The sequence below is a fragment of the Syngnathus leptorhynchus genome, chromosome 5, assembly GCF_054491065.1.
Source record: "Syngnathus leptorhynchus isolate UIUO chromosome 5, UIUO_Slep, whole genome shotgun sequence".
Classification (NCBI taxonomy): Eukaryota; Metazoa; Chordata; class Actinopteri; order Syngnathiformes; family Syngnathidae; genus Syngnathus; species Syngnathus leptorhynchus.
In genome coordinates, this window is record NC_141199.1 from 11,663,274 (window position 1) to 11,689,155 (window position 25,882).

General features: G+C 40.6%; 1 protein-coding gene across 2 annotated transcripts in view; it reads right to left on the reverse strand.

Annotated features, from left to right (window-relative positions):
* The window catches only part of ndst3 (N-deacetylase/N-sulfotransferase (heparan glucosaminyl) 3), a 36,546-nt gene that overhangs the window by 3,790 nt on the left and 6,874 nt on the right, over positions 1-25,882 (reverse strand). For both annotated transcript variants that reach the window (XM_085911828.1, XM_085911829.1), the window contains exons 3-12: positions 20,781-20,868; positions 19,359-19,513; positions 17,230-17,415; positions 12,761-12,889; positions 6,915-7,097; positions 5,720-5,816; positions 3,838-3,961; positions 2,636-2,810; positions 1,473-1,643; positions 1,261-1,370 (exon numbers count right to left, since the gene is read on the reverse strand). In XM_085911828.1, coding sequence (XP_085767954.1) covers positions 1,261-1,370; positions 1,473-1,643; positions 2,636-2,810; positions 3,838-3,961; positions 5,720-5,816; positions 6,915-7,097; positions 12,761-12,889; positions 17,230-17,415; positions 19,359-19,513; positions 20,781-20,868 — 1,418 coding nt within the window. The remainder of the gene's footprint in view (positions 1-1,260; positions 1,371-1,472; positions 1,644-2,635; positions 2,811-3,837; positions 3,962-5,719; positions 5,817-6,914; positions 7,098-12,760; positions 12,890-17,229; positions 17,416-19,358; positions 19,514-20,780; positions 20,869-25,882) is intronic.

Here is a 25,882-nt window from a genome sequence, read left to right on the forward strand (position 1 = left end):
GGAGGAAGAAAAGATTAAATAAAAAGGCTTTGTTGTTGAGGAGCTGTCAGGCTGCTGCCATGTCAAAAGAACGAGACAAAAAAAAAAAAAGTGCTTTTTTTTGTGACTGTCTTTGTGCTCCCCACCATGCATACTCACATAGACACACACACACTTTGTCACACTCCTGTCAAGATGCATCTCTTTGCACATTATTTTATATGCATGTCAGTCTGCTATCTTTGACAGAGGCGCTCTCTGTCCCCATGTACAAAACTTGAGACACCCCTGTCTGGAGAAGAGAGACAGGCTGCATTCTGATGAGCAATGCTTGACTAATAAACCGTTTAGTAATTCTCCCATGTTAAAGGGTGCAAAAGTGCTCAAATAACCTCTTTTAAGTTGTATTAAAATGCAAAAAGATCAATGAGATATTCAATTCACCAACTCTGAGAGGGTGCAAAAGAGTGCAAATAACCTCTTTTGAGTTATATTAGAATGCAAAAAGATCAATGAAACGGAGGGCCACGATATCAAATGCAAATGGGAATGGAGTACACGCGTACTGATAATTGGGCCAAATCTGAGCAGCTTTCCTCTCAGTGGGATTTAGGTCAGCAAAAATGCCAAGTGGGCAAGATTTATCATATGATATCATTAGATGACAAATACTACTTAAATATGTTCAAATGTGTGCCACTCCTTCAAAAACACATCTAAGGTGGGTTTTAAGTCATGTGCCATGTTTGTATTGATGCATCACTGTTTGAAAATGAACACTATTGTGGATGCAAGTCTCAACTATAAAAGGCAAGAAAAAAAATAGACTGTGAAAGACGTCAAAGTGTGTGTAATGAACCTTATAACACTTGTGCATTTTTATTGTTTTTGTCGTGATTTGGACTGGCACAGTGAGCTGGATTAACTTCATATTTATTCGCACAGTTTGAGACAAAAATATGCTGCCTGTGGAAGCAAGGCTGTATGAAAGTTGAGTGTGAGAGCGTTGCTAAGGAGATAAAGGTAGCAAATTATCCTTGCAAGAAAAATGTTTTAATTTGGTTCAATTAGCTAATTAGGCTCTGTCATTTAACATCAGATATGTCCGGATGAATAGACACAGTTCTCCCACACACTCCTAAATCATGTTCGAATAATTGCAAAGGTGAAGCGACTCCATTTTCTTTTATTATTATGTCCCGTGGGTGTACCGGCTTGATTCTTTAGTCCACATAAAGTGTGAAGTGTTGCTTTATGGGACGTCAAGAACGCGTGACTTACGTGAGAGCCTGTGAGTAGTTGAAATGAGGAGTGACTCCCAGAAACTTTTGGACTTCATCCATGACAGCAGCAGGGTCTGCTCTCAGCTGATGGCCGTCGATTATCATTACCTATAAAGAAAAAAAAAACAATGCCATAATTGCATTTGGAAATTTAGATATTTTAAAATGCAGTGACACAGATAAGCATGTTGAGCAAGAAGGATAAGGCACCTGGTTAGCAGGGTAGTACGTGAGCCACCTCTCAAGGTGCGTGGCATACAGGCCAGGGTTCAAACAGCGGTTCTGCAGGGAGCGCAGTTCTGCCGGGGCGCCTGACCTGGCGCTGATGACATCGTAGAAGGTAAAGCGGAGTGCTGCATGGTCCTCATGAGCTCGCTGATGCTGAAGTGACAAAAATAATGTTGAGAGCATTATCGTAGGACTAATACGTGTTATTAGTAAAGAAGTACAATACGAAAAAAACTTAAAGATTTCTCATATGTGCATACATGAGTATTTCTTTTTCTGACAGTTTTTTAATTTTTAATGTCTAATTAAAGAATATATATCTCCTCGCTTTTATCAAAATAGATGTCTGTGACGGCAGTGTAAAAAAAAAAAGGTGAATAGAGAGATGAAAACTCAACTGTGGTTGTAATGTTGATTGACTCAGGCAGAGATAACAGATATGAGAGATATGGAAGAACATGAATTGGGCAGCATTAATAGCGATGGGAATTGATTTGGACAAAACAAGATATTGCCCGTCCATGCCCCAATTTAAGAAAATTGATTGTTGTTTTCATCTCCAAGAATGATGTCTGGCGAATCTCTTGAGTCATGTGCCAGCCTAACAACCACCAGCTTCTGGTATTTCAAAAACTCTTAGATTTGAAAAAACACATACGAGTAACATGTGTTTTCAATTGTTTTTCTTTGTCAATCTGACAAAACAAATCCTTGATTTGATAGCATAAAGGTTGAACTAACTTTAGCTACTATAACTCTTAACATGAGACATCTAACATGAGGTACATAAAAGTCCAAAAAATATTTTTCTTATTGTCCAAGTTATAAAAACTGTAACCGTAAATAATAAATAGTAGTTACTCAATGTTACTTTTTCACCCAAGTGCATTTCAGAGCCCGTACTTTTAGCTCCATCCAGAAGTTAAATCAATATTTATTCTTTTTTTCGCTCAATCTATACTTCTATTTAGAGAGTATGAGTGCTGTTGCTAAACAACATAATAGAATAAGTACGGAGTGACAATTTCAACTCCCCTGACATTGTCAACAGCATCTTAGCAAAATTTTTTGACAGCTCTTGTACATTTGATCTCAATCCAATGAAGTGGTCAGGTTGTTTATTCTGAATGTGTGATGGCATGCACCTGGTACCAGCTGTAGGCTCGATCCGAAGGATTGATGAGAAGGGTGATGATCTTGGCCTTGGGCAGCAGAGCTGCAACGCGCCGCGGGGACTCCTCTGAGGGAAAGTAGTTGGCACTTTTCTCAAACAGGAAGTCAGTGCTGATGTTGGAGGGTACAGGAAAAAACTCCATATACCTACGGAAAGAGATGCACACGCTTCCTTACATTTTTGTTTTCTTTGCAACATCTCTTCCCTGAACCGTCAGCTTATCGGTATGTGCGTTCCAATGATCCTTGGAGTTTAGTTGTCTGGGACTTTATGTCCCTGGCAGAGTTATCCAAGACAAACTGGTCCTATGTGAGGGACCAGACAAAGCATGGCCCGGTAAATGAGTGAGACTTGGAGACACCCTTTGTAACAAATAAAATGTTATGACCGGCAAGTGATATTGATGGTTCATTTGTACGACAGGGTGATAACTGTATTTAAGTGACGTAAACACACTACATTTGCTTTTCAAAACAGATGAACGGATTAGAATAAAAGCCTGGCAGGAATTCACCAGAATGTCTATACTACTTACAGCAGAATATAGAAGAAAAAAAATGATAGTTAGAGAGATGATGTTTGTGATTTTTTTTTTTCAAAAACAACAATATCATTAACCTTATCACTAGAACCTGTTGTGTTCAGCAGTTTCCATGGTGCAAATGTGCAATCACTTTCAAATAATAGTGGAGGATGGCCGGTGGAATACATAACCACTTTTCCTGACATATAAATTACACATATCCAACAAAGAAATGGCAATAACTTACAGATTATGCCAGATGGTGCTATACTGGTGTCCTCAAAGTTGTAAAAGTAATTTCCCAAAAGCTCGAAATTGACTTGACGTTAAAATTCTAACAGATGACTTTCAAGTATGTGTCGTCTGTATTCTTGCCAGCTAAACAACCCATTTACTGGTCAATTTAGACCCATGTGTAACTCTGAGTTTTGTTTTTTTCTTAAAGCTTCAAAGGACCATTTTGAAGAGCACCAAATGCTTTATGTGTCATTCAAGGCTGCAAGGAGAAATGGGTCTTCTTTATGGAATGCCTTGTTTGTAACCGTTCCCTTCTTCTTAGGTTCTAGGCAATCAGGAAATAAATATGAAATAAAAATAAAAACAACTCGGGCAAGGGACATTAAAAGATAGCAAAATGTGTGTCTCCCTACCAGTCTATTCCTTTGTGGTAGTTGTTGGTGTTGAAAAACTGGACCTCTTCGTAAGTCTTTGGACTGGGAAAGTTACTGGAGATGGAGGGATGCATGAGGAGGAAAAGATAAAGTGCTGTTGTCCCTGCAAGAAAGAGCATAATTCATAAAGGGGCTCATTAATTCAGTCGAGGAGTGTGCATGTGTCACAGATGTCATCGTTTCAGCCGCCATACCCGATACTTTCCTCCCTCCACCAGTAAACCTGCTGACAATGCACCGTGCACGTTTCTCTCGTGATCACAAGGATGCCCATTAAAATATTCCAAAACTTTCTTGTGCGTCCCTTTTATCAGCAGCACGTCTCCTCCCAAATTTGTTCAGCCTTTCAGACATACGAGGGATACCATTAAAAAAAATAAAAAGTGTTTGAATTATAGCTGCTGGAATGCTCCCGTTACCGTAGTGACCGGCCATCATAATATCAACACCTGGTTAATTAGCGCCATAACAGAGACCTTCACACCCCTCGTGCTAAGAACTAATTATGGCAGTAAAGAATTCATTGCATTACGAGCAGGCAATCCTGTGTGCAAAGGCCCGTGCAGAGTTTTAATTCTACATCCTCAATGAAGTGTCTACTCCATTAACTACACCTTTACAATTAGATTCAATATGGTAACACATCATTCAACTATGTTTATTGTTGTTGACGTGCTTTGCAGTAATGTAAAACAGCACTGAGTACTTTTTTTTAATTGTTACGGTCACAATCATTCAACATATAAACTCAATGCTTTATTATTAAATAACATTTAGTTAAAACGCTTTTTCACTGGTGTAATAATGGCTTCAGGAACCAAAAATAATATTATTCATTGCTGTTAATGTAAGGCAGCTTTGACATAAACATCAGGTGGTGGGCGAATATTTCTTTTAAGCATGGTATCTTTTTTGTTGGTATCTTTAAAGGACTGTTTAAATGGAAAATAAAAGGCATGAGAGGAGTATGCTCAGTTCTATACCTCCAAATAAAATAGCATGTGAGGTGAATAATGGTCTCCCATTTCCAGGATCCAGAGATATGGATAGATTAAAATAATTGGCTCTGGTGAATTCTCTGGAAAATGGCCTTGTATACAGAGTAGCTACCATTCTGCAGCTACTGTATATACTCACTATACTGACCAGTCACAGCATTATCGCCTGTTGTCGCAGAATTATTGATTTATCCATCCATTATTTTTTTCTTAGTTTGACAATGTTTTCATTGTGTTTGTAATTTGCAGTAATTAGAACTGCACTGCATCCGAGACCATTATTAATGTTTTGGTGAACTCTAATTGAAAATAAGAAATATTAGATGAAGCCCTAAAGATGATGCTGTGAAATTCAACAGCACTGGATAATCCAGCATCTTGTTGAGTTAATAGTTCCCTAATTGCGTAAACCCAAACAGGGCATTATTATCTTGTAAAGGCAGACTATATCATTTGTAATTTATTGTGTGGATGGTTAATATTGTACTATAATACTTGGCAAACGTGTACTTTCAGGGCCATAAATAAAAAGAAAGTCATATAATAGAGGGCAGAACTTTTAATGGTTAGGATACGATTACACCATGTTCCCGGCGGCCACAGCAGCCCTGTTTGCCTGAAATATAGTGCACAGTGGGATTTTTTTTTTTTTTTTTACCCGCCAGTTTCTTCGTATTCAAGTCTTGCAAAGTTTTCTCAGTCTATCATGGTATACGTGACAATGACAGGTGGAAGCGGGAAGGAGCCGCTGAGTCCTGGAGGCTAAAAGCTGTGCTATTGTTTGCACACCAGATTGGTTTTCTTTCAATATCTAATTCACTAATCCATCTCTTCTGACAAAGCACACCAAAGAGCCTGCTCACCTGTTTTCTGTGGTCCTGCCACCAAGAATTTGGGTAATCTGTCACAGGTCTTCTCTTTCGACCAGATATCTTTGTGTCGTTTGTCATCGCACGGGTTCTGCGAGAGGACAGACAACGGATGAGTGCTTATATGCAATGTAACTGTAACACATACATAAACATGCATGTATTATTGAAAGAAGCCTTGCAGCTGCATGAGTGCACACACATTGGCAACAACAGTGTCTAATCTTTCAATCAAGAACATGTCATTTCACATCATCACCCAGATCATCGACCTAAATGTAGATCATGTATCCAATGAGCGGAGAACCCAAGGTTTGTTTTATATTGTGTGTAGTCTCGGTAGACAAAAAGTAGGAAGTCGGCAAGCAGGATTCATTCCTGTCTGCTACAGAGAGGTCCTGAAGAAGGCTAATGCTGTTTTGATTTGACCTACTCATCCACTCTAAAATTAGTTTGAGCTTTTGCCCTCAGGCCATCGCTTTCGGGCTCCTGGGAGGAGGACAAAAAGGCTCCGGGTTTTCATTTATCCAAAGTGCAATTCATTTACTTAATGGCAACTGCCTTTATTGCTCATGTTCTCAGCAACCATTCAAAATGTGAACGTTGCATTTTTTGTTTTGGCCATAACTGATAATTGTTTAGCTATGGTATTAACTCTGGACTGAACATTTGATCTTATGAAATTTATGATGTATATGTTACATTGTCATTGTGTGCCTTGTCCTTTATATGCATACGCTGTGTCATCAAATTCCCTCTTAGGGACAATAAAGAGTTTCTTGGCTGATTCTGACAATGTGAGCAGATATCTATTTTTTCCGCAAGACTGGAACAAAAATGACTTAAGTGTTGATCACATGCTGCAACATTTGACCATTACATTGCATCTTTTTCCTAAAACTGGATCAATAATATATCAAATCTTGAGGAGTTGGTATGGGAATTAGTAAGTGAATTATTCATGAGGGAAGCACTCATGCCTGTAGGTGGAGCCCGAGAGTAGAGCAAAAGAAAATGTTTTTACTGTATCTTTAAATTAGTCATATTGGGCGAAGGGAAATGCAAGCCTATTTAATCCATCCATCCAAATGACCAAGTAAAATCAGGTTTTTTTTTCACAGATCACCTAACCGTTGAGTCACATTTTCCTTAAATTGTCCTCTTAAAGAAAAATACAACACAAGCACACCTGCCACTGTGGGTCTCTCTGTTCAGGGAACAACTGGAAGTATTTGTGTGCCAGCTGAGGAGGAGGAAGTGTATGGAGCCTTAGGTTTGTCCACGAGCGAAGAAAAGAGGCCAAGTGGACGAATGTGTAGAGTCCGAGGCGATCGTTGCCGTAGTTGGACAGGTGAGTCATGAATATACTGATCTGTGGAGAGAGGGAAAAAGAAAAGACGGGTAAAAAGATTAAGAATAAAGCCTAAAGTAGGATGCCTGTGTGAAATTGTGATAAAGTCCAAATTGAATTTTCAAAATTCTCTGTTTGTGTGGGATTGAGGTAACACAGGCAATCCAATCGCCGTCGCTGCGACTGCATTGGAAGGCAAACAGATTATTTAAAAGTCAGAGCACCTGTCCAGTGGGAATCAATATTTGTTATCACTTTGCAAAGTGGAAAAAGGCTCATTTAGTTATGTAACACTGAGTGCAGCTTCGAGATGAAAAAGCAGACACTTGTAATTCACACGCGTACTGTGTTTGGGGGGGGGGGGGGGGGGGGGAGGACCGAAGGGGGTTAGCGGGGGGGGGGGGGGGGGGGGTGATGGTTTGCCTGTCTGCATTGGTGCGCTTACAGGATGATCAAAGAGACAAGAGATACGCACACACACATGCATTCTTCTTTTGTGATTGGAGGACATGGGGAATGTCTGGAAGGAATGGTAACATTAGCCATTAAGACATGAATTATTTGTTGGGTGTGTGCATGAGGGATTGTGTGTCAGAATATTTAGGGCTGAGGATGTGAACACTTGAATACACATGCACACACAGAGGACCGTCGGGGCTGAGTTTTAAAGCATGAAGGTTGGCGCGGATAGAAAGCGACAGCGTTGGGGTTTGACGGATCAGCATCCGGCCAACCTAGAAAGCTGTCGTGAATACCAAGGCCCGCAATACCGATGTGACCACGTGTGGGCTCGTGTCCTTTTGACGGCGGCGATAACGGACATTCTGTGTGCACAAAGAGCCGACGTGTAGGCGCTACAATTAAGTGGGTCTGCCTCACGTTGGCCTCTCCCAGCTGAATCGTTCATCCTTTTTCATCAGAATCTAGAAGGGTGGCTGCGGTAACATCGCGGAAGGACACAGATGAAGCCACTAAATCTCTTTCCTATGAATCACAGGGTGGAAACCTCCTCTTTAATGGATGTGAATTCTTGGAGATGTGCAAAATTGAACGAGACAGTCTCTTACAGGAGACATCCATTCACATTTGGGATCTGAAAGAAATATTGCCGGTGGCGCGAAGCAGATGGGAGGGTGAGGGAGAGAGGCGAGGAGCACAATGTGGACATTATAAAATAGATACACAGTGATGTAAATAAGATATTTTTAAAGACTCTCTCACCCTCTCTTTTTTCAAGCAGGCCAGTTGATCAAAAAGTGATTTATGCTCTCCCAGTAGATGATAATGCTTTGGCAGGTCACAGAAAAAGACAAGCTAAATGGATACTAAAATGGAAACGTTAATTATAGAGGTTGAGCATTGGCTGGCAAATTAAAAAAAAGGGAAACACAAAGGCTGATTGCATTTCGAAATGGAGCGCTGCAGAGAAAGGGAAGAGGAGGTGAACATATAAGGAACATAAAGGAAAAGAAAGAGAATATAACCTTGGTAGGCCTGAATTTAAGAAGCCACTTGACACAGTGGCAGATCCAAACCCACACAGTGGAACAAGCCACAGTGGCCTAGAATTTAATTAACCGTATATCTTCTTTTTCCCCAATATCCACTGTGGTGACTAATTTCTTGCATGTTGGATGGCACTAAGGCCCATTTGTACCTTTAATGAAGAATACACTTCTAGTACTTTAACCTTGGGATTACACTGAAATCATTCATGCACTGAGAGTAAAAGTTTAAAAACCTGAGAGAAATAAAGCCAAGCACCCCGCCTGCCTCTTTTAATCTTTGTCCCGTGTCTCTTTTCTCCTGATGCTCCCACGCAAACATTTTCAATTCTGCACTCCTCTCTCATCTTTGAACGTGTTGCTGGAGAGCCTTGGTCTGCCCCAAAACATCAGTTTATGTTTTCCTCTCCACTCTTGCTTCACATTGACCTAGATGCTCTGATGAAGCATGTCACTGCTACATAGAGGGAAATCTATCAAGACGAACACACACACACACATGACACGTAAAATCTTGTAGGATTAGGCCAGTCATGTAGTTCCGTAATGACATGTTGTAACCTCTCCTAACATGAGTGCCTGATTGGGAGAAATTACTTTTTTTTTTGCCGTTTGTTAAGCATATTTCAGTCTCTCGTCTCATCCAGTCATCCAGCTATCATCCATCTGACCTATCATCCACTGTTTACATCTATTGTGGCCAAGGAGGCTATTCTGAATTCAAAATCCATCCATCCATCCATCCATCCATCCATCCATCCATCCATCCATCCATCCATCCATCCATCCATCCATCCATCCATCCATCCATCCATCCATCCATCCATCCATCCATCCATCCATCCATCCATCCATTCATTGGTTGTTGGCAAAACATGGAGACAAGTTCCAATCTTTCTTCTACTCGTTTCTTCAACATCCAGTGAGTGTAATCACAACTTGTCCTTATAGTGCATATATCCATCCATTCATCCACTGTTGGATGTTTATCAGCCTATTCCCCATTACCAACCACTTAGTTCCACATACAATTCTCCTTGATTGAATTGTTATTGCTACTAAAAAGAAAGCCGCTCCCCCGCATGGTTTCATTCTCCCTTCCTCTTGCCCTTGCCTCTCTCTCTCTTTTTCTCTCTAAGCCCATTTAGCTATCTCTGTCTCCACAGTGGATAATCGAAAGCTGAACGTCAATACAGCAAATGATTCCAATTCAATTTATTCTGTCCGCTCCAGTCAACAGCTACTGTGTCTTTTCATTCTGCTATGTTTTACTGCTTTGCTCCCACTTTGTAATTTCTCCCCGTTGCTGCATCATGTGTGTTTGTGGATGTGTGTGCGTGTATAGCTGCCAAGACTATTAGAGGTTAGCAGAGGGATACTGGAGAAAGTGAAAGTGAGAACGGGGGGGAAAAAAAAAAAAAAAAGAAAATGAGTGAGCAAAGTTCGGATGCTCTGGTTGGGGAATTGGAAGGGAAAAAAGAAAAGGAAATGAGTCAAGCAGCCAGGACAGGAGAGTCTTGGTAAATCAGGAAGCCAGTGAGGCAGGGGAGGGGCTTGTGCTGACTTTTTGGGGTTTGGCTAATAAGCAGAAAGGCAGAGCTAATCGGTAAATGTCAGCCCTGATAAATGTCTACGTCTTGCTGATGTCAGCAAGTCGTACATGATAAACATGCAGTCAGACTCACGCGGGAAAATTAACACATGTGCATGTGTGTCAGCGTGTGTGCTCCTATTCTGTACGCTTCTAGATTCTCAAGTGACATAAGATGCCGTGACCTGAAAATTAAAACTCAATTTGTCTGCCAACTACTCCTCCTCCTTCGTCCCACTGCCTCCCTTGGCTTTTCCACCCCATCCCTGGCCATTTATCCAGGGACTCCTTTGCCCTTATTGGTTATTTGCAGAGCCCAGGTCAGACAATCAATTGCCAAGCTTGTGGTGGGGATGGGAGGGGGAGGGCTCAATGATGGTGGCATCGAAATGATGTACAAACATGCGGGAAAACCGGCATTCGTGCAACCGACGTGCTGGTGGTTGTCACTGAACTGTCACGATGGACCAAATGTGATTAAAAATCATTGAATGGGAAGTGACAATGTTACCAACGCGTGGATCATCAGACAAAAGGAAAGCCCAAAGGGATGAAAGCTACGCGCTTCCGAACGCTATTGATTGCAAAGCACACACATTCATGAAAGCTTCTGTCTCTGCAAATGGAAACCTAGCAGGGAGACAGGAAAGTGAATCATCAGTGGCTGCATGGCGTGCCTGCGTGTCTGTGAGTTGTGGAAGAGGACTGTCATGGAGGGTTCAAATTGCTTTTGTGTTTTAAAAAAAAAAAAAAAAAAAAAAAAAAAAAAAGGTCACCTAATTAGGAGCTATAACATGAGCTCCATCCCGTATCAGACGACATACGACAACACGACCACAAGGAAAACAGTAATTAGCCTGTGCACGTGTTTGTCTCTGTGTAAGAATAGTGGAATAGAAATGTGAAAATTGGTAACATTGCTGCTGCTGCTGATGAAGATGAGAACCGGCATACAAAGTAAATGAAAAGATGGCCTTGATTTATAAATATAATGGTAAGTTCTATCTATTTATTGATAAGACATTTTATATTCAATGATGATTGCACCCTAAAATCATTAGGACCAAAACTACAACAGATTAGAAAAATAATCTTAAACCGAGGCTAACGACTTCTCATATTCCACATTGGAATCAGGAGTCAGTCAACCTACAGTCCGATCAATATGATGAGATTGAAGGTGATGGTTAAAACTGTTCAGCTGTACAAAAACACAAACCAGTTTGGAGTTTGCCATTCAGCTTCTTTTTTTAAGTGAGTTGAATGTTTTGTACAAAAGTAGTTCTGGTACTAAATGGTCTGCTGTTTAGCAGTTTGTGCTGTTTCTTAAATGGTAATTTTTATGAACAAGAGACCTTTGCCATGGGGAAAAAAAACCCATCAGAAATATATTCGGACAAAATGAAGAGAAGTTATTTTGATTGTAGGCACGTATTCGGTCTATATTTAAAATAGCTTTTTTTTTTGTAAGTCCATTATTTAAGTTGTCCTTCCCTGGTACAAAATGATTACATTTTGGCCTGGATCCAGAAAGAGCATTTTTATCTATGATTATGAAAAGTGAAAATCCATACAAGTGCCTCACAAGTTGTCTGCTTCTTTAATTATTTGGTATGACTGTGAATATTCTCATTCATCCAGGTCATTTCATTCTCGGGGCATTGAATCAATTGTATTCTTGCATGAACTGAAGAAGCCTGCTCAGATGAAAGGCGAAACATCTTCGAAGACAACCAGAGCGACCCAGTTGCGATCAGTTCAACGCCATGAGCATTTTATTATTCAAAATGTGCATCACTAACATCTATAGGAGTGGATAGACTTATAATCAAACCCAAACCTTCACCAACAAACCAACCAACCTTCCTCTAAACTGCTTATTCTGAGTCAGGTAGGTGTCATGTTGAGTCAATCCCGAGTGTCATCGGGCGAGACTTATTTTTCAAACTTACAACAAGGCTTTCCAGACTTGAATGGCCAGTGAACACGTCACGCTTAACAGCTCAACTACCTTAACTACCTTCTGCTATTGTTGCCTGGCCTCAGGTAAGGTCAGTGCAGTGCTGAATGCTGTCTTTTGTGTTTCACAAAGTCTATTGAGAACAAACCTTTCAGTGTTGAAGTATTTTATATGTTTTTTCCATGTTGGCCTTGACGACGGTTCTTCTGCATGCCTGTCGGCAATTGTTGTCACATACACGTCAGGTAATAATTACAAGTGAAAAAAGTACAAATAAGTTGAACTGACACACACAGCAGTATGTGTCGAAATAATTTGTTCTGTTTGAGCATGTGTCGGGGGCACGGGTGTGTGTCTGTAAGAGATGGAAAGAGCAACCCACCCTGCGGTGAGACCTAATTTAAATTGGAAAGATGAACACATCTTCACAGCGAGAAGCCATCGGTGAGAACAAGACGACAAAACACACGCACACAAAGCAAACAAACGAAACAAAATAAATAAAAAGTCACACACTCAAAAAAGCAGGGGACCTTTTTGAAACTCTATTTCTTTGCAACGATCCAAACAAGAGTGGACAATCCTCATGTGAACATAAGTATGATATATAGTGTCTTTTTGGACTTACTGGGTTGAGCAAAACAGTGAGGAACAACTCTCCTCCTCGTATGCTTTTGTCCAATTCTTTAGGCCCACCGGGATATTCCTTATAGTAGATGGTATGAGTGAACAAGCCACACGTCTGACGAGGTAGCACCTATGCAAAACACAAAAAGACATAAATCAATGTGAAAAAGTTGTCTTGAAAATCCAAGACACTGGTTATGCAAAAAGTCTACACCGTTACATCCCAAACAAATTATATGTATTGTAATGATCTTTACTACTTCCAACGTTATTGTGGGAAGGTGTGGGATTTATTTTTAAATATATATGTGGGTTTTCATTCTCACATGTAGTTGTTTTCTTTTTTTAATTATGTTTAGTACTTCAGATGAGATTAGATATTGGTAGGCAAGGTAGTTCAAGGGTCTGGATTAACTCAACTGAAAGTAGAAGACTCAAACACACTGTTAATACTTACTTTCACTCTATTACTGATAAATGAGGTGAAGTCAGAGCAGACGTTTGTCAGAACCAAAACAAATATTAAAAAGTTTTGAAATTAAAATACAAAATATTTGAAAATGTTTTAGAATTAAAATTGTAATTCAAGATATACATAGTTATTTCAAAGCAAAGTAAAGAAACAAAAGGTTCCTTACTAGAATTACTAGATTTAAATGACCTTAATCATATGTACAAGAAAAGAGCAGAGTAATTATTAAAAGCATTAATGTATGTTTTGAATCTTCATTGAATCTGATATTAATGTGGGTCGTCAGTAAAGTGAGGTTACATCTTTGGTTCTTAACATTTCAAAGCAGGAACAAGTCCTTGGTACACTCTTGGTGAAAGACACTCAAATCCTTTCATCAGCCACTGCTGCTTAAACATCAACTTTTTATCATTTATCGTACAAATAATTCTTTTATAGCTACCTCTAAAGCTTTTACATTCATTGTTACATGTTTCACTTCAGCTACTGTATCAGCAATGTTAAGCAAATGTTTTGGCTTTGACTAAGTTACTATAAAAGTTTATATTGAACAGTGTTGCTGACATGGATGGTAGATGACAGTGCTGGCAATCAAGAGAAAGGTTAAACAAGGACGAGGTTGTTAATCTTCCAAATCATTTCTGTTTTTCTTCAATATTATATTTGAGAGCGCTACTATATTATTTATATTTAGGAAGCGATGGTGGCCTCATTAGACAGTCACGCTAGACTTAGTCTATTTGTATATTTAATGGCCATTAATTAGAGCAGCATTAATCTTTTCATCTCATTCTCCACCAGATGCACGTGTTTCACAAAATGCTGAGTCGCTTTATATTTGCTGCGCCAGCCTCGTACGTTGCGGTGACAAATTGCCCGCCAACGTGGCAACAAACATGTCAAGCAGATATTCGTCAGCACAGAAATAATTCATCAAAGGGCATAAAAAGCGGACAGATGAACAGATGAAACACAGCTCCAATGTCAAGCCGGCATGCAGCAATTTTCAAAATGTCTGATGTGTACCTTAAGACAGGTCGCGGATATTGTGAAGTCCTGCGTTATATGGCAGATGAGAATTTCATCAAACACAGCCACTTCTTCTGCACCGTTTGCCAGACATGCTCAGACCTTATTCAAACAACATCAAATCAAGCGCAACGGATGGCATGTTAGGCGCATTACTTCCAGAAAGGTGGTGGCAATGAGGCGCATAACGGACTAGCATTTAAATGCTGTTAGTTTAATGTGATTTTCATGTGATGACAAGTCAATATGTCCGTGGCGAGAGGTTCTGCCCAATCCAAAACAGGTCAGCCTATATCTTTTGTGTTTGAGCGAGGACTACAGATGAGCCGCAAAGGTTATTTCCATCGTGCGGATGACGACATCCTTGTCAGGTGACATCAAGGCCTCACTTTGCATCACTACTACCTTGAAGATGGAACGCCTGATGTGCAAGTGTTGGAATGTTAAACAGAGCAATAGTATCAAATAAGATATCAGTGCAATATTCAGAGATCAATATTATCTAATCCTGCAGTCTCTCGCTCTCAGACAACACACACACTGACACACACAGATCAGAGAGACCGTTGGTGTGTTTGGATAGAGCGAGAGAGAGAAAGAGATGGAAGGCCACCAGAGCTTCAGACACTCAGCACTATTTCACCAAACCAATTATCCACAGAGCTATAGCTCAAACTGATATAGTACATTTTAAAAAGACACATGGGCGCACAAACACACACATGGGCGCACACAAACACACACATATGCTGGCACACAATCCCATATCTCCCATATCTCAGCCTGATTTGTTCTGATACCGCGGGTCCGGTGGGCGTCTCTCAATCTGCTCCCAGACACACGAAGAGCAATTTTACAACCTTAAGATGACTTCCTGCCCTCCTCTGAGCCATCAAAGATGAAGTGAGAGGCACAACAGGAAGAGACGGATCGAGAGAAATTACAAAAACATAGGGTGAAATGGAGGTTATGGGGCCTTTTGGTTTACTATCTACCTGACTGGATCTATGCTAAATATGGATGATTCCACATTTTATCACGACATAACCGCGACTCTGCAGTATCCCTGAAGTGCTGGGCAATATAAGAAAAGTAATCTTGCCCTCAGGGGTTTTTGCGTCATACAATCCCGCCGTGTGTAAATGAAGCGTTGAATTTGAAGGCCTCTTTCATTTGTCACCAAACTGCCCACATTAGAATCACTACAGGGCCCTATCGTCAGTGCATCCTATTTCTGCACAAAAATGATCACATCAACCAAGCCAGCAACAAAATGTGCTGTTTCATCACATGAGGTCATGACAAGGAAGTGACTGTAAAAGAACACCGGCAGCGGGGAGATTGTCGTTCGATTCAGGCTAGCAATACTTCTACTCGTTTTATTTTCCGACTGTTATGACAGATAGTTTGGCTGGCATATGCTAATTTCTCAAATTAAGCAAACAGTTACACTTTAGCCCCATGAATTCTGCCAATTAACTGAACAAGAAAAAAAATGTGGATCAATATTTCTGTCAGCTAGATTGCTTAAATGTCTTAAGTGGCTTAAGTGGCTGCTTCCAAAACATTTTTTATAATCAAAAACACCATGTGATAACACATTTTTACGTGAGTCTTAAACTGTACTGTAAATTGTTTTGGTTTATATTTAGGAGAGTGAAATCCAACTTATTCAACTCTTGGCTGCAAATGTAAGAGTTCTTTAGAAAGTTGTGGTTCTTTTGCTTGTTATGTTGTTATTTTTGTGAGGACAAGTTTTAAATTTAAAGGACTAGTGTGGGTAATTTGTTTCACCACGTTTTGTTGTTTTTGTTGAACTTAGTGTTGGATATAGTTGCTTAATGGATGAAAATGCTTCTGAGTGTGGCACAAATAGTAAATCAACATGTGTCCAAGTGTCAGCGATGTATTATAAAGAATTAAGTGCTGTTGTTTTCATCATCAAAACAAGAAGCCAGGAAATAAAGGCAGATTTTAAAAATGACATTTGTCAGGTCAAATTGTTCTCTTCAAAACCAGTAATTTTTGTGTCATTTTGGTGATTGCCCCCCTCCTTCTGGATAAGGGAGTAATTGTCTGGACAGAGAGCTTGGCTGACATGTTAATGAAGGAAGAGGAGCATCATCAAACATCAGCAGATGAAATTAATGACAAAATGTTAATTGGTAGCGGGTGTTCTGAGATCTTGATTGTGTTGATGAAAAGCAAACAAGGTCCAAAACCAGAAGAGACTGATGGTCCATTTTTGGAAGGGAGTACAAAAACAAACAAATAAAGAAACCGCTTACAATATTGAAAGATAAATGCTGCCTTTCAAACCTTCTGGCAGACAAAAAAACACTAAACACAAGAATCTCGGTCTTGCTTAGTTGATTTTTTTGCCATCAATAGAAGACATTTTCAAAGTAAACAACAATAACAATTTGAATTGATTTCTGAGTTATTTTGCCAGATCGGATGTGCTTGCAACTTTTTAGAAGCCCCTTGTTGGTGAAGCACCATCCTACTTCTCATGAAGCAATGCACATACTGTATAGACTAGATTTGCTCGCCTCTTAACCTACACTGGCCACTGTTAAATATTGAATTATAGCACAGAGGAAGATGCCTTGGTTCGACAAGGTCAAACAATTCATATAACGCATTTGCACAAACACACCAAGGTTACATCCAACACACATGCTATCATTGATTTTCAGTTTAAGGATGCAAGAAACAATCGCCGCATGAGCAGGCAGCATCAAAGTCAGTCACATTTTACACCGCAGAATTATCCAAACAACGTTTCGACCGAGCGATTGTCTCTTTCCAGTCGTCTCTCATTTCGCCACTTTAAGAATTTTAAGATGAATGCTCTGGGAAGAATATCTCTTCCTTTTTTTGTGGGCAACCCAAATAAATCAAAATATATGGAGTCATTTTTCAATCTTTATACTACATGTGTGGATGCTTCATGGGTGTGTGCTCACCATAATGTTACTGTGGATGAAACCCTTGCGGTAGCGGGCGGGCTTGAGGTGGGGGTATTCCTCCGTGCTGGTCACCCGGATGTTCCATACTCGTCTCCAAGCCTCATAAAGCTGCAGATGGACCGGATAGACCCCCGAGTGGTGGGGGGCCACTGCGTATCCCATATTCACTGGAATGCCATGTTGCTGCACACACAGTTCATTTGTAAATAAATACACAGAGAAAGCTGACCTCGTTTTGACTTTGTGGTTCTCAAACTGAAGTCTGGGGACCCGTGTGGATCTACAAATCATGATTGGGGGTCTGCAAAATAATTTATAACATATATTGAACTTTTTTCAAGTGCATGCCAATAAAATAGTTACACTAAATCAATGTCTTTTCTCTACCTTAGCTATGAGGCAATTAAAATGTGGTTGTGACATATCAAATGAATCACATATGGTCGTTATTTTCAATTGACGTCAGAATAATGAGGGAGTCCTTGGAAAAATCTTATCCTTGCAAGGGGTTACTGGACTCAAAATGTTTGGGTTTCATCTACCTAACTTCAGAAATGGGAAATAAAAATAGATATGTTCATGAGCCCAATTGCGAGGGTGGATGTTTTCTGGGAGCACCTTGTAGACAAATGTCCTTCGCCGTGCCGCACATCCACTTACGCCGTCAAAGCAAAGACGCAGCGCTCACAAGATGAGCGAGCCGAGTGTGTGTGCAATAAAGGTTAAGGATTGCAGTTTATGATCACATTCACCTTCAATAACATGAACCTACATCCAACCTCGCTGTATCATAGCTTATGTGTGACACCCCTGTATGGCTATACAAATTATCTCCACACACACACAGAGTGGAGCCAACGAGAGCACAGCAATAACAGCATCCAACCTTGAGGAATTCAGATTAAATAGTCAGAGATAAAAATGGCTCCTGGGTTACCATTAAGGTGAATGCCCCATTAGCCGTGGGTGTATTAAGATTTGTTTGGATTTAGGAGATTAGTAAAGTGTCGGTCAGGCGAGGCTCCCGACCCTAAACTCATTTGCATCTGTGGTCATTTTTTCAACAAAGAGCTCCTGTTTGAATTATCGCAGCACAAGAGAGAAGTGAAAGGCTCAGGAGATGAGGTGAAGCTAAGGAACTCTAAAGGGAATAATGCTGATTGTGTTTAGTGGGTTAACTGTTTACACGGAGAGGTGCTTGTGTTAAAGACATTTGTGGGCAGCGGAAATTTTGCATTAGAGGTAAGTGAGGCAGTACATCTCAGAGCTTGCTATTTTTTTCCATAACCTTTACATATTTTGTATTCAATGCTGAGTAGTAGAATGAATATTGCTTGGTTTGAAGGTGTTTTACGTCAGCTTATGTCGAACTATTACATGATTGATCCTGTGTGTCCTTTCTCTTCTCTGTGGGGCAGCGGAGCCTTCTGGCTGACTTTGGGCAAAGGTGGACAACAGCGTGAACTGGACGCAAGTCAATCACAGGGCATATTTGGAAACAGACAACCATTCACTATGTGAATGAAAGGAAGTGAAAGGAACCACTTCAATTGGCTGTGTTCATGCCCACAACAGCGCAAACTGCCTGTTTCTAATTGCACTTTGACCATGCTCCGCACCAGACTTGCACTTGGCAATGAATTAAGAATCCTATATGTTTTTTTTTCGTTAACACACCACATTTTCAACACTGGTAATTTTGTTTTTGTTCTATTTCGGCATACTTTACAATAGATGGAACAGAAAATTCATTAAACACTCTATTTTTCAGTAGCAGAATATATTTCTCCTTCCAATGCCATTCTGCCCAACATATTGCTGTACTTTCTAGCGCATAATAAACCTTTTGTTCGCGTTCATAACTTGATCCTGCAAAATGTCTGAGTTTACAACTGTAGGAACAAAAGTGTGCCTTTGTGTATGTGCATGTGTGTTAATGTGTTGAAGTGCATATTTTTCTGCCTTCAGGTGCTTTGTGGCAATGAGATGGCAATTATTTTACACAGAGGTGGTTCAGAAAGCAAATGTGATTTCAAGGACGCAAGAAAGAAAAGAAAGACAAGGGAATAGAGAGCGCCAAGCACTGTGTGTGTAAACGTGTGTATGTGTGTGTGCAACAATCTCACCAACGCAAACTCCTTGTTGAGCACCATCTGCTCCAGCAGTGAGGACTCATTGTGGAAGAGGTGAGGCTGCATGTGGCTCCACATGTGGGGAAACCACCAGAACTCATCCACGTACTTCAGCAGTAAATCGTCTCCCTCATCCTCCTCCACGGTACCTATGTTTCGGCGCACACACACACACACAAGGACAAAAGGATGCAGTGTGACAGATGTTGCGACACGTAACTCCATGTTGCCGAAGGTTAGAGTTCATCATCAAGCAGCAGGATTCTCTTAGGCGTGCATTGTAAAATCAGATGGATATCAGATACCACGCTGATGAAATGTGGTGCCATCCCAATAGATGCTATGCTAATGTATTATATCATATTTGTTTGCCATTTTAATCCTTTCAAATGTAAACTCCTATTTTCTATTTCAACGTCAGGCTCTCTTAGCAGGTTGAATGACTGAAAAATGCCCTTGAAGCTACAGACCCACACAGAAACACAAATTTGCATACCCCGGTTCTCTTACTCCAAATTACCGAGATAGCATCAAAAAAAAGGTTTGGATATCTCTCTTCCCAATTAGATATGGTAGGATGAGAAGATTTAGATCTCGACTACTGTGGAAGAAAATTCTGTAGAAATGGCTGCGTTAAGTAAGGAAATATATAAGTCAAAATTGCACCACCGTTCAAATGTTTGGGGTCACCCAGACACATTGCACAAGGGTTTTCTAATCATCCAACACCCAGGGGAAAAAAGACAACAATTAACCAGGACAGGACAGGACAGGGTAATGGGCCAGGTAGTGCGAGTGATATGTGTTGGGGCTAGCGCCTAAACACCTGTAGGAAAACCCTTGAGACTCTTATGTGATTAATGGCTATATAATGAACTTGACAGGGATACAAAAGAAAGGACTGTCCAGGGAGTTGATGTAATATACAGGCTATATCAATGTGATTGGCCTCACATCAAGCAAATAAATGCACCAGATGTGTCTACGGAGATATATAAGTGAATTAACATTGTCACATATGAATGATTGTCATCTCAGAGTCTATTTTTGTGCCTGACGCAATTTCAACTAGGCATAAATCTGCGTGTTGGAAAACGTCATTTCACAGACATGTTGACGACGGCATGTTCAAAAAGGTAGGTTGTGCCTTTGTGCGCATGAACAGAGTAGAATCCAGTCTCTCTATGCTTATCTGCCAAATTGGCAGTCAGGTGCATTTGGCCTTGAACCTGCAAAAAAAAAGAAAACGTCCACCCAGTTGAGAGGACACCACCCTCACCCAGTAACCCAGCGCAGTCCACAAGCCCCGAGGCGTCACTAGGCCACTCGTTATAATTTACTTCTGCAGAATCTAATTAACACCCATTGCAGAACTGTATTTGCATTTTTCTCAACATGGCCGTTTTTGTCATTTACCTGTGTGATAGAATTTGCCAGAAAATCCCAAGTTGAAGGTGAAGTTGGAGATGTGAGCTCTCAACTGTCTTTGAGTATCCAGAAGCGCCTGTGGATCAGATTAGACTCAGTTATATGATGGACAGATGCAGAAACCAAATAACAATACAAATGTCCAGTTTTGTGCTGTCCTTAAACACACCTCAGTGTCATGTGTTAATGCTCAAATCAGGATTTTCTTCCATTTCATAATGACTTCATTAGATTAGTGGCCTTTAAACAAAGACTCTGTAATGAATGTTAACCAAAGAAAATTACACACAGACACACACGGACAACACACACAGAAGCAGTAACACGAGTTAATGAAGGTCGATGTATTAAAGGGCTCTAGAGGATCGGCTAATAACCCCTTCGCCCAACCTCCATAAAAGACACACACACACAGGCACACGTACATACTGTACATACACACTTGCACTCTTCGTCACTTTTCACCATCCATTAGCAAGTGAACCTGCATCAGTCCCACCCATCCCTCCTTTGCCGCACCCTCTTTCTTCCTTCCCACTACGGAGAACCTGCAGCCTTCCTCTCTTGCACACTCATCTGAAACTCCATCTCTCCATCGTTTGCTCAAATGTCACATTCTCAGGAGACGGCCTTGTTCTAATTTAAAAGGAAGGCTGAAGCAGCACGCAAGATATATCTCTTCTCTCTCTCTCTCACTCGCTCTCTCTCTCTTGCTCTCTCTCTCTTCCTATAACTCCCTCTATTCTCTCCCAGCCCCTTCTTCTTGCTATCATTGCACTTCTTGCTGTTTGCGCCCATAAATATTTTTTATGAAACTTTTATTATTCCGTGCGTATTTCAGGCTGCGGGGTCGTTTTGTTGGGCTCAGCGCCACGTCTCTATTAAAAATGTTTGTCGGGCCGCTTTTAATCGATCCCTAGGAACCTTTTCTGATTTATGAGATGAGCAACTGATGTGAGAGCGAGGATGCCCTCACAAGCAGGGTTTCTTTCTGTGTGTGTGTGTGTGCATGTGTGTGTATGTGTGTGTGTGTGTGTGTACACAAATATAGAGACACAGGCGCAGTATCTTCATTAGCGCTAATCTAATGGTGTTGAAGATGGCTGCATGCTGACAGATGTGCACAGCCCTAATCTGATCCCTTGTCTCCACTGTGATGACATCCATTACATCACCCCCGCACACACACGCGCACACACAACCAAATACTGGGAACAAAATTAACTTTGTTGTCAAACGCTTTGCATTTTAACTCAATCTACTCTCATCGATGCACTTGGTCAAAATGCATTATTAACGCACATGTCGGGAAGAGCGAGCGCTAGCGTGGGAGTTGGTCCAAATGTGCGCTGTATTAGTGTCGACACATCATTTATATTCTGCAAGCTAACATACGGTAAAACAGGAACAAATATTGCAAAAGGATTTGATGCAGTCAGGCCTAAACAAGCACACGGGTGATTTAGGATGTTGTAGATGGCACGTTCTGACATTGTCGAAATTCAGGTTATGTTTCAAACCATGTCGAAATTCAGGTTATGTTTCAAACCATGCACTCATTTTCTTGCTTCTCTTCATTACGATAGAAGGAGAGCTGGAGTTTATCCCAATTGACATTGGGCGAGAGGTGGGGTACGGCCTGGACAGGTTTCTGCCAATCACGGGGCACCAACAGAATACAAAACAACCATTCATACAAATTTCAATGAACCTAACTTGCATATTTTCATCATGTGTGAAGAAGCTGAAGTACCTGACAAACTTCATGCATGAATGTTACAAGATAACGCCTGAATGTGACAAATGTGCGGACATTCTGCTCGTGTACTTCTAACATTTTTATTTATGGCGACATAACCATAATAGCCAAGTCTTCATTTGTAATATTACTGATTGTTTCTTCAAATTAACACCTAGCACAGATGACTTGCCATTTTGTTCTTTTATGTTACGTTGCTACAGTATGTTCTTCCATTTGTATAGTCATCAGCACACTTTCTGGTCAATAGCACCATAAAGTGTCTTTGGTGCTCTCTTCAGAATCACTCGGTCATCACAAAACTGTAGCAGAATAATAAAACCCTGAGGTCTTACTCTAAGTCACATAAGATATGTTAAAGACATGAGCAATGATCTGCCGTTATGTCATGAGGGTTTGTTTTGGACTCAAGTTTACAACTTAAGGCTTATTAAATCGTGCTGGTCCAATGCAGGGTATACTATATTCAGGAATGCTCTACCTCAGATGTGGGGAAACCCTTCAAAATATCAGTGAAAGATTCATACTGCAAATGTGTTAACGTCGCAAAACGAAAAGTGTCAGGCAAACTGTAGGTCTTTGCTGCCATCAAACAGTAGCATTTGATTGTTTTTTTATTTCAACTGAATAACTGATGATCATTACGAGGCGGCCCCGGGGGAAGACTACGAACTGCACCCAGCAATTAAACGTGACGTACCTCTTGAACACAAACACATTTTGAAAATCTCAGAGAAACAATCAAGTCATTCCCTGCTGGTTTTTTTTTCTTGATGGTAACGGCAGCCGATCTCATTGAGCTGAGGCCTTGAAGCAATACCGGGCCAATCTGTCTCCTGGATGCTGAGCGTGGCGATAAAACAGGCCGTAAGAGAGAAGGTTGCATTTGGCTTAGCCGAAGTGTGGATTGCGGCGGGTGTGTGGGTGTATGCTGGGTATTGACAATCCTAGTGATGAAGGTAAACACACATGAGGATTAGCGGTTAGCGATAGGCCTGCTCTCTGTGCCCAATCCCACAGCTGCATCGCACTGCCAGTGTCAGAAGCAATGCCAGTTTGCTTTGTTCGTATCTGTGCATTTGCGAATGTGAGTCGTAAGAGGTGCCAACGAGATGTTGTAGGTAGTTGGTGGAATTGACATGTGGACAGCTGGTTTCATCCACCTCACTAGTATATCCTCATTCTGTCATGCTTCGAAAAACCTTAGATTTTTCTATTCAAGTCACCACATTCGGCCCAATGCAAAAAAAAAAAAAAAATGCTTAGATTCAACGATACATAACAGCAAAGGTTTCTCTCTTTTAGGGAGTACTGATTGATAGAAACATTGAAACAGAAGAACATATACAAATGTCGTTTAGTGTCTCTGTGGCCTTTTAAAGAACTTTGAACAGCAGATTATGTAGAGTATTTAAATGTCTACCCAAAATTCCAACCACATTCAAGACAATTTATGTTTGGTTAGCGCAACTTTTTTCTACTACTCAAGTACCATTCTTATCTGCTCATTGCAATCAAAGTACTTCAGAAATGTTGAATCTGTGCATCCTTTTCCTCCTTAGTTATCCTCTGCTCATTCAGAAACACGATGATATCAGTACGAAACAGATGCGGCATGTACCGTATATGCGTAGTGGCTAGTATAATGGCTCAGGCGGGTCTATAAAAGCACATTTGGCAATAAGAAAGAGGAATGACGTTTTTCTGGTATGAAGGCATCTTAAGTGGTTTGTGCTTCAATGTTTTTTTTTTTCCTTCAAAAATCACTACTGCGCATGAGATTTAATTCTTGCTATGGATTGTCAAGTGCGTGAGCCTGTTTGTGTAGCTATGCGTGTAATATGAACACCAGACCAGCAAACTTAAGTGGGTCAGGCATCTCTATTTGATGAGCGAGTTGATGCCAATCTCCACATAGCTCTCTTGCTCTCTGTCTCTTTTGCTCTTCAATTCAGAGCCAATGTCTGCTTTACATTTCATGGTTTCACAGGGCGCCCTGTTTACGAGTGCTTTTGGATCGCAGGTAGGCCTACTTGAATCACACATCTTCAAAGAAGCTGGAATAAATATTGTGAAGCCAACAAAAATAAGTTTGTGTTGTTTCGTTGTTTGTTGTCATTAAATCACACATTCCCAAAAGACAACACGTGTCCTTTTTTTCGTACGATGCTGATGCCGGGACAGGAAAAGTACTATGTTTTTATTTTTACTATTCTCACATGACATTTTTTGCTTAAAACGGCACCACTAACGACGGCATCCATGAAAGACAAAAATGACATCATCTGGACTTGTATGAGAAATAACTTTGAAATGCTTAATAGCATTTTCTCTTCCTTTTCCGACTCCGCTATGGTTTTGGCTGGGTGACAGATGGATATGGAGTCAGCTCAATTCTGCAGACTTAAGTGGCAAATATGCATCATATTAATTAGCTCTAAAGATTAACTCTAAGAAGGAATGTGCAATAAATAGCAGACTTCTCAGCCAAAACCTTGATTGAAGTTAGGACTATTAACATATTGTACAAATACTTTTCTTTAACTTTCAATTTGAGGTCAGAGCAAGAACCAAAGTGAACATGAGGACAAAGACAACTTCTTACGCTGAACATCCGTGCTCTCAGAATTCAGTAGGACTCTGTTCTCATATCAACTATCCATCAATTTTCTATGCAGCTTTTTGCATTTTGAAGTGATGTAAATGAGAAGTGTTTCTCAACTGACCTATCTAGTTAAATCAAGGTTAAATAAAATACTTTTTTTGTCAAGCTTTAGATACGATTTGAGTAATTTCACAGAATCAGTTTAATCATAGCCAATCAAAGCAAAAGAAACAGATCTGCACCATGAAGTGGACAATTGGGGGCCACCATCAACCACCCTCCCCCCAAAAATCTTCACTGTGCATTACCATGAGTCTGCGACCCAGTGGGATGATTTTAAAAACATAATACAATGATTCAGAAGGTGCCTGCTGTTCACATTTCGTTAATAAACTACATCCAAAACACGTGTCCGCGGACCTCACAATCTGTCTGCCTGTGCGCCAATCAAATTGACCAAAATTACATTAAACTAGCCGGGCTACGTTTTAGACGTGGTGTGAGCAGGCATAATTCAGACAGACTTTTCTGCTGCCAAAATAACGCTCTGCCTGGTACATCTCCAAGGACACAACCTCGCTGCTCCTCAACATCGGTTGACAAATTGACAAATGCCAAATTGCACTGATACGAAAATCACCATACGTCGCCGTTTGCACCGTGGTGCCGATGCACTGTTAATGAAAATAGAGACCTACATATTTTCAAAAAGTTTCAAATCCCTGA